At 37.5% G+C, this 12,705-nt stretch overlaps 1 protein-coding gene across 35 annotated transcripts in view; it reads left to right on the top strand.

The window, feature by feature from the left end:
* The window catches only part of RBFOX2 (RNA binding fox-1 homolog 2), a 290,327-nt gene that overhangs the window by 271,020 nt on the left and 6,602 nt on the right, over positions 1–12,705 (top strand). For 18 of the 35 annotated variants that reach the window (XM_032269667.1, XM_032269669.1, XM_032269676.1 and 15 more), the window contains 4 exons: positions 1,868–1,907; positions 7,697–7,773; positions 11,496–11,584; positions 12,060–12,132. In XM_032269667.1, coding sequence (XP_032125558.1) covers positions 1,868–1,907; positions 7,697–7,773; positions 11,496–11,584; positions 12,060–12,132 — 279 coding nt within the window. Of the gene's footprint in view, positions 1–1,867; positions 1,908–5,317; positions 5,361–7,499; positions 7,532–7,696; positions 7,774–11,495; positions 11,585–12,059; positions 12,133–12,705 lie in introns of those variants that run through there. The other 17 variants (XM_032269675.1, XM_032269680.1, XM_032269681.1 and 14 more) reach the window with 7 other exon arrangements.

A 12,705-nucleotide genomic window follows, 5' to 3' on the forward strand; every position in this document is an offset into this window, starting at 1 on the left:
ATATTGGAATTCTTCTAGAATTTAGATGAATATTCCCAGTAAGTGATTTGACTTAGGGTAAATGTTATTTGTGTTTTTAATGCCAGCACTTCTTTATAGGAGGCATGTTTGTAAATCTTTGCCTATATCCCCTTACTAAGATCTTTGAAGTGTAATTAATCACCACTTGGTCTCAATGCTTTCTATTTTATCAGCCTTCTCATTTTGAACAAGTGTTTTTTTCACTAAAATGCAATTAGGAGGCAGATTACTTTCTAATATCAGACTTTAACTGCAGCTGGAGACTATGAAAATGGAAGAGACTTAGCTAAATATACATCAGAGATGAGTCTGATTTGCCTGTTGTGTGTTACAAGGGCATAGCATATTTGGGGCATTCCAAAATGTGACCATGCTATCCTGTAAATGTAACCAAATGTCATTGGAAATAGAATTAAGAAACATTCTAGTTACCTATAAGAAACAAGTTATTTCATATTCAAGTTAAAAATACGATTTTGATGACTTTACTTGCCAGCTTATTTATTGTAACAGAGAAGGTAGTGGTGAAAATTTCCAGCTTGTTTAGTTGAATAATCAATAAACAGATTATCTAAATTAAAATAACCTGATCTTAACAAATATGAAGAAGAAAGTTTTATCTTTGATCTCTACCGTTATTCCATGTCTTTTGGTCCCAAAATAATGTTTTGGGGAAAGTCTGTGTGCACAAAAATACCTCAAAAGTTTGGAAATCTATGTTTAAGAATATAGTGTTGCTTAGGTTTTTGTTTTTTTTTTTTAAGCCATGGATTGTCTGTTTGCTAGAAATTCATTATCTAAACAGGAAAATAAACCCTTCTATTCTTAACCAGCTACCCTCTCAGTTTTATTCTTTTAAATAAGACAGGATGATTTTGATCAAGCCCAGAACTTCAGTTATCAACTGTATTTTTCAGAATTCCATGAATACTCTTATAGTCAAAAAAGAACCCTTAAAATCTTCCAGTTACTCCTTCCCACTCTGGATTATATTGTTACTATCTGGGATCCCCACTGCACCTTTCAATTCTTGGACCTTGGACCAATCACCTTAACCTTTAGCTCATTATCTCTGCTTGTGAAAGCAATGCATTGTGGGTATTTTTGGTTGTGTTTTTTTTTTAATTACATTTCTCTGTTTACTTTGGTCAGAATTGATTGACTTGTTTTTCTGAGGTGTTGCATTGGTTCTTAAAATGCTGAATAATAATACTTTGCATGCTTGTGTGATCAGCCAAATCTTATCGCATGTCTAATGTGCAGGGTAAAAAGCAGGTGATGTATGGATATCAGAAAAACATTTACATATTATTACAATACTGAAAACAAAATACTTAAACATAATTTTAAAACATACTTTGCATACAGGCCCTGCCCTAGTAGAATTCTTTGGGTTCAGTTTTTTCCCGTTAAACCCCTCTTCATCCCTACCCTACTTTTGTAAGCTCTTTAAAAGGAAACTTCCTCCTAGGGCAAGCTTTTAAAAAAAAAAAAAATACTCCACATACAAAAAGTTGTTCCCAAGCCAGCAGATTTTAGATAGGTATAATAGGCTCTTTTAGGAGTGTTTTTTACTGTGTTAATCTTACTTTAATTACTGAGTATCCAGATTGCACATTCCAGTTTTGCACACCTTTCCCTCTCCTCGCATGTCCTGGAGCTGTGTAACATTTGTGTGCACTTTCACATTTTTCTCACCAACTTGCTGAGGCCCCAAGCCCGGGTTATGTATTCATACATCACCTGCCTGTGTAGAGCGCATGTGCATGCTGCCGTCCTCAATAACCGGAATGTGTTTCTGTTCTTTTGTTTTTTTTGTTTTTGTTTTTGTGTGGATTTTCTGCAGTGTGGTTTACCAGGACGGATTTTACGGTGCTGACCTCTATGTAAGTACACACACTGGGGCCTTCTCGACCCCATCCCCTGACAAGCCAGCCTTTTTTTTCTGTTTCTTTGGTTTGGTTTGGTTTTTTTTTTCCTTTTAATTTATGTAATTTTTATTTTCTTTTTCCTTGTGGATATATATATATAAATATTTATATATTTAAGAATGCAAGCATGCTTCTCTGCCACTGCGCTTGCCCCTGGGTGCAAAAACTAAGCCTTTGGGTTTCCTGATCATTGCTAGTGTCAGCCTACTGGACATATTCTTTTCCCTTCCCTATACCCCACAGATGTTCTGTGGATCATTAATTTACTTGTGAGATGATCAGCAGGTTTAAAGTCTTTTATTATTGTTGTGTCATTTGCATACATAAATAACAGGCCTAGCTTAGCCTTAAACCAGCTCTTTCCCTTTTCTGCTTTTCTTCTCATTTCACATCCCTCTTTAGATCATTAGAGCTTTGATTTATGTAGAGGTTAATAAGCTTTCTGATCTGTACATTTTCCTCTTTTACGTACTTTGAGAGAACATGTCCTTGTGATAGTGAAATAAGGAACCGATGCCAGCGAAGAGTGTGTAGTAATGAGAAAACGCCAGACGTTTAGTTCTTAGGAGCCACTGGGGGAAATGAGTAGCATAATCAGCAACCCAGACTCTTCTTACAGCCATTTGACTATCATAGATTTGCTGATTCCACTAGCCATATTAATATATAACCCATTACTTAAACTGTAGCTATCACTAAAGTTCCATGATTGTTTGTCACATGTTATTTGAAATGTGGACAAAGTAATTGACAAAGTCAAAGTTTTTGAGTTTTAAAGTCTTCTATTATGACCTCTTCAGATGGACTTTTTCTGAATGCAAGCTTGATCTAATCACTCAAGTCATCAGGAGAGAATTTTTGTAAGAAAAACTTGTCAGCATGAAATGATGCTGTGGGGATAGGTTAAAATTGTCCAGAAATGCTTTCTCCACCCTTACTTTCCAAAATCAGTAAGAGAGCCTTTTTAGTGAACTGTTTTCACAGTCTACCAGAGATTCTCAAGCACTCAGAGGTTTTGTGTTTTGCAGGAAGTAGAGATGGAATAACACAGTTCTTCGAGGTACAGGTGACTTACCCATACTACTTAGTATAGGCCTATAAAGGTATGCCTTAATTTAATAACTACTTGAAGGAACCTTAGCCATGATTTGGTCCAACCTTCATGTATAGATATATTTCTCAGAGGCTTACCCAGAATTACGTAAATTATTAATACAGTCAGGCCTAAAACCCAGCTAATCCATATTTCATTACCTCTCTTTGTACTTTAATTGAAATCCACCTCTTTCCTCAGAATATTTTCAACAAGTAATGAAAGATACCTTTTTTCCTACATTTACAGTGAAGCTTGAGAACTGGGGAATCTATCCTGCTTTTATACCAGATTATACATTTCTAAATACACATACTTACATATAATGTTAGCATGTACATTTTCCCATGTATATTAGTGTCCATATTCTCATGAAACTCATCTTTATGTTATTTAACTTGTTTTCTTGAAATCTGGTCTATTAGAGCAGGATTTTCCATTTGAATTACTTCTTAAATCAAGTTTTTTTCTCTAATATCTTTCTTATTTGGAGATTTTTTTCTTAAATACAACCTGTTTATATTTTATTAAGACTTGCCTACTTTGGCCAGGCATGGTGGCTCACGTGTGTAATCCCAGCAATTTGGAAGGCCGAGGCAGGCAGTTGAGGTCAGGAGTTCGAGACCAGCCTGGCCAACATGGTAAAACCCCATCTCTACTAAAAATACAAAAATTAGCCAGGTGTGGTGGCGTATACTTGTAGTTTCAGCTGCTTAGGCCAAGGCAGGAGAGTCACTTGAACCCTGGAGGCAGAGGTTGCAGTGAACTGAGATTGCACCACTGCAATCCAGCCTGGGAAACAGAGCTAGACTCCATCTCAGGAAAAAAAAAAAAAAGAGTTGTCCACTTCGACCTTGTTAAGTCAGCCAACCAATTTTTTTAAATAGTTCTCTCATTTCCTTACTTTACAATGTAAGATTTTATTGAGACATGATTTTTCTGTACCTGTTAATAAAATACTCTTGATTTTTTTTTTTTTTTTTTTTTTTTTTAATCTACTAACTGGATTACCTTACTGAGCTAAACACAAGTAATTGAGTGTTTCTTGCTGAAGAAATTTTTTTGGACCAGTGTCCCCTTGTTAATGAAAGTAATTAAGAGTAATGTTCGGCTGGGCGCGGTGGCTCAAGCCTGTAATCCCAGCACTTTGGGAGGCCGAGGCGGGTGGATCATGAGGTCAAGAGATCGAGACCATCCTGGTCAACATGGTGAAACCCCGTCTCTACTAAAAATACAAAACATTAGCTGGGCATGGTGGTGCATGCCTGTAATCCCAGCTACTCAGAAGGCTGAGGCAGGAGAATTGCCTGAACCCAGGAGGCGGAGGTTGTGGTGAGCCGAGATCGCGCCATTGCACTCCAGCCTGGGTAACATGAGCGAAACTCCGTCTCAAAAAAAAAAAAAAAAAAAAAGAGTAATGTTATTATTTCTTAATTCCTATCTTAAAGCAGAGTTATTTAGAGAAAAAAGTTGGTCACTAGTGCTGAAATAATATCCACGCCTAAACATGAAAGGCAAGAATACATTATGAGGTAACTACTGAGTTAGGCCTAATATAACTTGCTTTTAAACCTGTGTGTTCTCTATTCCACATGTGAGGGAGCAAAGGATACTTCTTCAGAAACACGCAAACAACAAAAAACTATTATTTTGCCTTGAGTTTGTTCTGCTTCTCTCCTTAAATTTTCCCATCTGTGGAAATCTGTCAGTATACATTTAGTTCTTTTTTCCTCTGAAAGGCATATTAGAAACAGAAGGAATAGAGAGTTTAGCATAAGAAGTGCACCGAATCGGAGCTTGAAGAGAAGACACGAAGGAGAAGATTTTAAATTGCTGTTTTTGCCTAAGTAAAATTAATTTAGGCTATGAATTTTGCAAGGTTTTTGTAATCCCTTTCACTGTTCCATTCTTAGTGATTGCTGCTAGCCATTTTTTTTCTGTTTCTTTTATGGCACATTCCTCTCTGGAGAACTGATCTAGCAATTGTGTTCCTAGTTTGTAAAGAGACCTACCGTGATAGGATCTGGGAGTGTGGCAGCTAGATTATGTATCCACCCCTCCCTCTTCTTTTCTGACCAATAGAAAAGGCATAGTTCGCCCTAATTCACTTTTTAAATGGGATAACAAACTGCTCCTAATTCACCTCCTGTGAAAAGCATGCTTGCATCCAAAGGAAAGAAAAGGCTGGTGGGCCCCTTAGCGGGCTTTTTGTATGATTGTTTTCCTTCCACAGCTGTGTTTTTTGAACTGCTCTTCCTGTGTTCTGTTATAGAATAGTCTTACAGGAACCAATCATTAGCGCTAAAATACCTCAGGTAGGAGTGCCAGTGTGACCTGCCAATCAATCAGATTGTGGATTGCAGTGAAAAAATTGAATTATACTAACCATTCCAGCTCCACGTTAGAGATGGGAACAGAGGCTTTTTTGGACAATCAAGACTTGTGAGCGTGTGATCTAAGCCCTGCTACCTCAGCAGTGCACACAGTCACATTCCGTACATAATGGCACTTCCTCCAAAATTAAGTGCTCCTGTCCTCTTGACACATATCCCAGCCAGGTGTGTAATATGCACTGTCCCATCACTGCCACCTCTTTTGATTTGTCAGTCACATTTACCTGTGTTATTTAAACTGTTTTTTTATATTTATATCTTAGCAGTTGGGGACATTTTCTTACTACTATAAATTTAGAAAAGAGAAAAAAGAGGAAGTTGAACTGTACAAATAGGATTCCCGAATCCCACTTTGGGCCCTGTAGTGAAGTATCAGTAGTAATTAGGCTGTGCTGCTACGTAAGTTTAAAGTTGCCTTAAAAATCTAGACTTACGGGACTCAAAAACTGAGACATGCATCTCCCTTGCCCTCTTCTCCTTTCACCTGAGAACATCAGTGAGTTTATTTGGATAATAGCACACTTGTTAGAAAGATTGCTGATAGCTGGATGCTAGGAGAGAGAAAATAGTTGATGGCTTTTCACAATTCAGTTTATTTATGTGACTACCTAGCAAGGTTTTGGAAATGAACTAATTTGGGGAAATTTGGAATAATAATGTTTGAAAGGTTTGATTTTTGAAAATCATCTCTCATCTACCATAGAAATAATAGGAATATATCAAGTTGATCATAGCAGTTTTTTCCCTTAACCCTAGTTTTAAATAATAATAAGATAAAATTTAAATACTTTAAAATTTTTTCATAAGTACTTTTCAAAGGAAATAGACGTCAGTCAAAAGCAGTGACAGTATTACCATTATTGTAAGTTTCTGTGTTACTCACATTTCATCGGTAATGCCATTTTGCCACAGAATAACTCTGTATCTCCTGGAACCATGTTTCTCAGCAGGGCTGGGGATAATGGTGAGGACAAAGAGGGAGTTAGAATCATCCGAGGATAAATAAAGTGATTCCTGGAGGCCCAGCATTAAACATCCATGTTAGTTGGAATAGATCTCTGCTCTGCTGTAGCGATTTTAAGCATCATACCTGCCATTCCTTACCCCCATTGCCTTACCCTCCTGCTGTATTGATCTATACACTACATGTAGGTAACAAGCTTTCATTTTGTCTGCTGGTCTTGAAAAACACACTTTCCTCCTCAGTGTCACATAACGTCATTGTCTTCTGGGTAGAAAGAAGGTGTCTTGACATCACATGCTCACCAAAGTCCTGTTTTAATGTAAACCTTAAACAAAAATAAAATTAAAGGCTAGGTTAAAAGGAAGACAAAGCAAAAGTCTTACCAGTATGAGATTAAATTAATAAATATGCAGATAAAGGTCAGATATGGGGGGGATTCTATTCTATTCTGTTTTGCTCTAGATTAAAAGACAGCTACACAACTGTGCCAAAAGATCATGTGGTCAGCGTGGCAACATCATAAAGTTAATTAGATGATAAGATTGGTTCAGAGCAGAGTAGAAAATTCCTAGGAGATAACATTGAGCCATGAAAAACTGAGACTTTAACAACTGCAGAAAACACTGTGGAAATGATCGTAAAGTCAACTTTTCAGAGGCATTTTCCTTTGAAGAAACTGAAAGTGGAACTCAGAGATATGTTACAGATAGGTGAAAAAATACAGTTCCTAAACACAGGAAATATTTTAGAAGAATGCTATGGATTAGAATGTACGATTGTTGACAGAGGGCGAGCATACACGTGAGTGCTGTGGGTCAGGACTGTTTTATATTGCCAGTGTCAGGCAGGTTGAATAGGGAAGTGATGGAGCATTGGGCAGCCCCACTGGGGACACCAGGAGTCATTCAGAATGAATTGCAAAGGAATAAGAATAATTCTTTTTAAAGGGGCATGTGTGTATTTGAATTAAGCTTAGCCAAGCCAAATTTATCCAGCTATCAGAGTTCCAAAAAACCGTCCGTGTGTGCCCTCCTACATTAGGGTGTGCTGTGGCCATGCTAATCCCCATTTTTTGTTTTATTTCAAATCACACACAGATAGAATCTGCAAACTGCTTCAGATCAAACAGGTCTGATTGTGTGTAAATACATATGTCCTTTTTAATTTTTATTATTAATGGTTGCTTCAGTTTTGCATCAGTGCATGGTTAAAAGCAATACACATCAGCTATTTCATGACTTCATATCTCCAAATGAATTATTTCTCCTCTTTTTTTGTTTGTTTGTTTGTGCAGTCAGCTGAAGAAATGTTAACATCTCACTCTAAATCTCTCAGTGGAGTCTCTGTTCCCTTCTCTGATATAACAGATGGGTTACTGCTTGTTATAATTATTAACATTGTGGTGTGGGCCAGGGCTAGGGTGGGCAAGATTTACTATTTCTTTGGGCTGGGGAGGGGCCAGTCGTTAGGGTATGGAATGTTAACTCAAGTGGTGACTGACTGTTTCCGTAATACCAGGTCGTTGTGGCTGCACGCTCTAGTAATTGAGGCTGTGTACTTCACCGAGCTTGTGGTAGAGCCTAGGGCAAACCGCTGTCCCAAGAGAATGCTGGGATAGATAGAGTTAGCCAATACGAGTCTGAACGTGGTGATTTTGCTGGTTGTTTTAGCTCCAGATGTTGGCATGCTTAGTTTTTAATGTGATTAATAAATGTGGCGCCATATCCCTCCCCACGCCTGAACCCTGTCTTTCCTACCTCCTTCCCACCCTTGTTCTTTTTGAAAAACTTAAGAAACAGTAATGAAAACCTTGGTGTTTCAAACTGCAGTTTGTTCTCATGTTTTATAAAAGTCTTTAGATTTGCTAGTAAGAGTGAAAGTTGAAAAAACGGTTTCTCAGCCTGAAATTTCTATGCACTTTGAAATCTAGAATAGAAATAAATATATCTGAATTTTTTGTCTTACATTTTATAATATGTTTTGTTGAATAACTAAAGCAGAAGCAGAAATACTTTCGAGTGAGAGAGAGAGAGAGAGAGAGAGAGAGAGTGTGTGTGTGTGTGTGTGTGTGTGTGTGTGTGTGTGTGTGTGAAAAAGAGAAAGGGGGGGAATACATCCATGATAACAATTTTTCTACTTTTGGAGTAGTCATTTGTGAATTACCAAGTTAGTAGGATATTGCCCATCTGTCCTAAAATAGTCCTCCTTTTAAAGGTTTCTCTGTAATGCCATTATTATAAAGTAATTAGGAGAATAATCATGTTGAAGTCATCTGCTTTAAAAAAAAACTATTAATGTGTTTTTTCTTAATGCTGATATTCTTCTCGAGCCTTTTGTTTTCAATAAAATATTTGCAACCCTGTTCTGTTTTCTTCAGCTTGAAAAGCAGAGAGCTTCATCAAATTTAAACTTCAAAGTCAGAGTTCAGTTATAAAAGAAGGAAACCACTACAGATAGAGTCTCTCCATCCCCTTCTGGATTGGAAGGATAATTCTTTTCCATAGTCTGATCCATTTGAATTGTTTTGGTTAGCAATAACATTACTCCTAAACCACAGAGGTTCTGATGGCTTCCTGTAGGCCTAGGAAAATGAGGGGAAATTGGTTCTGTCAGCAACCTCACTTAGAACCTCTTTTTTCCAGGATGAGTAAAATACAGCTGAAAGCTATGACATGATAGAGTACTCAAAGATTGTACCTCCAGTACTTCACTCAGATTTCCTGGGAGTCAGGTGTGAAGACTACCCTTGACTGAGTACTTTTGAACCTCAGTATCCCTTTGCAGGAATTTATACCTCTGCCATATGGCATAAGACTTCAGTTTTTAATTTTTGTACTTAGGTAAACATGAATTGGGCTTTCACTGCTTTTATTGCCTTCGCTTTTAGAATTTTTTAATGTTACTTTGATGTTTGGAGTAGTACTAAAGAGTATAATGCTGAATTACCCTTGTTTGCAAAGAAGTTTTACTAAATAGCCCTGCTAGAAAGTTACACTAGCAAATTCTAAATGAGTGGAACCATCTCTAGTTATAATGAAAAATTACTAGGGTTTATTTTAGTGTTAAAATTCCAACTGTAATTAACATTTGCTTTGTTTAACAAATGCTTTTACTGCTTCATTTTCTGTTTTAGATGCTTAAAAAAAAAAGAAGTAAGGTAAAGACATACTTTAGTTAATTAAATTATGTCGTGGCCAGGATGTATGGCTTTGCCCAGATCTGTCTAGCCTGTCCATTTCCATAGACCTGGTTAGAATTCCAAGGAACCATGTTGACCAGAAACGGCCCCCAAGGGTGCTTTTCTGCCATGTTTCCATTCATTACCATTTCATTGTCAGTGTTTGGTAATATTAATTAGAGTCTTCATAGATCTGTAGAAGAATTTGTAATTAAGAAGGAAATGTTTACTTTCTAAGTCATTCACTTGAAAAACAAATGAGGAATAATGTATAATCACTGAAAGCCAGTCAGGGATTTTTAGAAGTACATTTGAAACCATCCTGACTTCAAGCAGCGTAAACTTGAAGAGCAGGAATAAGTGTCCTCTCACAGTGCAGTTTCTTCATTTAGAGAAAGCACAAATTAGAAAGGAGCAAAAGCCTACAGAAGCTCTTAAGAAATTATAGCTATTTCTAAAATAAGGGCAACGGAAATAAAAGAAGCAAGCTACGACCTGCCATGTAAGATGGCTGAGAACAGGGGTCCCGTTATATCAATCCCAAGAAATGATGCAGAAGTAAATTCAAAATTTCTTTTGTAGATTTAGAAAAAATCAAAAATTTGAAAAACTAGAAAGTAGAAAGCACAGGGCAAAAACCTTCAGGTATTTATGAGAAATGGGCAGGTTTTATCCACAGAATTAAAGTGTTCTTGCTGTTGTTCACTGCTAAACTCATGTCTAGTTGGGTCAATTGAACTTAGTTGTTTTTGATAGTGAAAGGCCATAATAAAAATTTGCATCTGAATTAGGTTTAGGTAAAATAGATGAATTCTAGGAGGGTAAAGAAGTATAATAAAAAATAGACTTTGCCACTTTAAAAAATATCCTGTCTCATGTGGCAAGCATTTGTTGTGATCGCCTCTGAAATACTTTCTGAAAGAGTGCATGGTTCACCTTGATAGTGAAAACCCTTTGTGTATTTGGGTTGTCTAAACTGAGGTGAAATAGAAGGATGTGATGGCTTTGATGGTTATAAATTCTTTAGGACTGAGATATTTGGACCATTGGAAGAAAAGCTCTAAGTCTGCTGTAAGATTAGTATGTAAGAATCTGAAAACCTTTTAGGGAAGGGAAATTCAGTTTAAGTGCTAGAAGCAGGGTTCCTGATCTATTTGGATCCAGCCAAAGAATCCTCAGAAATTTGTAACCGATTTCCTCAAGTATGAAGTGTAGATCTGAGTTGCCAGACTTTCTATAAAGGGCCAGGTGGTAAATGTTTTTGGCTTCATAGGACATTGGTCTCTGTTACAAGTACTTTCAAAAACAGGTGGCAAGCTGCATTGGCTCACGGGCCAAAGTTTGCTGACCCCTCATCTACATTGTTTTTCCTTCTAAATATGACCTGATTATCTTAGCTTCTTGGCAGACATGCTAGGCCGGATGGAGCAGAGGTTTCTGTTATATGCTGTAGTCTGTTACTAATGAATCAATCCAAGAACACATGAAAGAATCTGAAGTCAGCACATGGAGATTTAATGTGTTTTAAATTTATAATTTATATTTCTTGTCAGAGTTCTCCCAATTTGCTGTAAATGTTTTCGCTTTTGAAAGTTCCAACAAAATCTGTGAAATAAGACAGATCCAAAATGATATCTTCATTTCTGGTATTTAACAGGTACTACCAAAATTTATTTTTAAGACTATCACAAATTGGAAAGCAAATCCTTGCATATCACAGGGCTTAATTTTTTATTGGAGGAATAATAACATGCAGACTGATGCAGTTTGAAACATTTTCTTCCCATGTGTGTGTCTGTGTTTGTGTCAGTCCCTGCGTCTACGTGTATGTACGTCTGTGTGTGGGCGGGTGTGTGTTTTTCTGTACACCTGGGGGGAGAGGTATCTGTAAAGTCAGTTCTTTTTTCTCCTGTAGGGTGGATATGCAGCCTACAGATATGCACAGCCTGCTACTGCAACCGCAGCCACCGCTGCTGCAGCCGCTGCCGCAGCTTACAGCGACGGGTATGTACAGAGACAGAGGTGAGCTCTGGGATGCATGAGAGCTGTTCCATCCCAAAATGTCGCCCATTTTCCTCCCTTTACTGTTTCCACAGCAGCTCTTAGCACATTGGGCATCTTGCCAGCCTGGGCTTTCTGCAGACCTCTTGATGGCCTCTGTCATGCCTAAAGCACAAGGCACTGACTCTGTCCTCCGCTCCCTCTTTCTTGTTCTCATCTCTAATTTGGCTTTGACTCCAGTCTCTCTCTTCCTCATCCATACTCCTTTCTTTTCCATTTTATGGAAGTACTTAAGAATTTTTCAGTTATTGTATTTGGGAGTAGAAATAGAAAGTTTTTTTTCTGTTCCTCATAATTCCAGTTTCTTTGTGATAATCCAAGACCAAAGTGGCTCACAAGTCTTTAGCACAGTAATCTCTTTAATTTTTTTAGATCACACACTTTTCTTTATCTGTCTGACTGTGTTTCTTCTTTCCAGTTATGGCAGGGTGTACACAGCCGACCCCTACCATGCCCTCGCCCCTGCCGCTAGCTATGGAGTTGGCGCTGTGGTAAGTATACACCATTGTTCTATAAAGCCATTTTATTCCTTCTTTTACCCATAGACTACAAAAGGGAGGTAGTACATTTAGCCTGTCATCCACTGTCAGGGTATTAAAGCCACGCAGATCTACCTGGAAGTTTCAAGTCACCCTCTTTATCTGTGTGTTATTATAATGTGAGCCACATGGCCTGGTTAAGGGCAGCAGAAAGGAATGATCAGTGATAGTGTGCCCCGAGTAGTGACATCATTTGTTAGAGAAATAGGGGAACTGGGGAATGTTTTCTGTTGATTCAAATGTTGAGTGCATACCTGTGGCATAATTTCATTGATAGGTGTTGGCAAAGGAGCATGGAGCATAAGGCTGTCTAGTTTTCACAGTAAGCTTTTCAAAAACTTAAGTTTAAAATACAAATCTAAAAGTTGTTCCTGCTATTCCTAAATCCTCTGGTAGATAGTACTAGAAATTACCAAGTGAATGCTTTGTGAGCATATTTTATTGATTATTATCAATTATTGATTATTGATAACAATTGTGGCAAAATGTGTTTTTGAGAGAGGTATCAAAGAAGTCCATAGAAGT

The sequence above is a fragment of the Sapajus apella genome, unplaced genomic scaffold (assembly GCF_009761245.1).
Source record: "Sapajus apella isolate SASKATOON/1434 unplaced genomic scaffold, GSC_monkey_1.0 scaffold197, whole genome shotgun sequence".
Taxonomy (NCBI): Eukaryota; Metazoa; Chordata; class Mammalia; order Primates; family Cebidae; genus Sapajus; species Sapajus apella.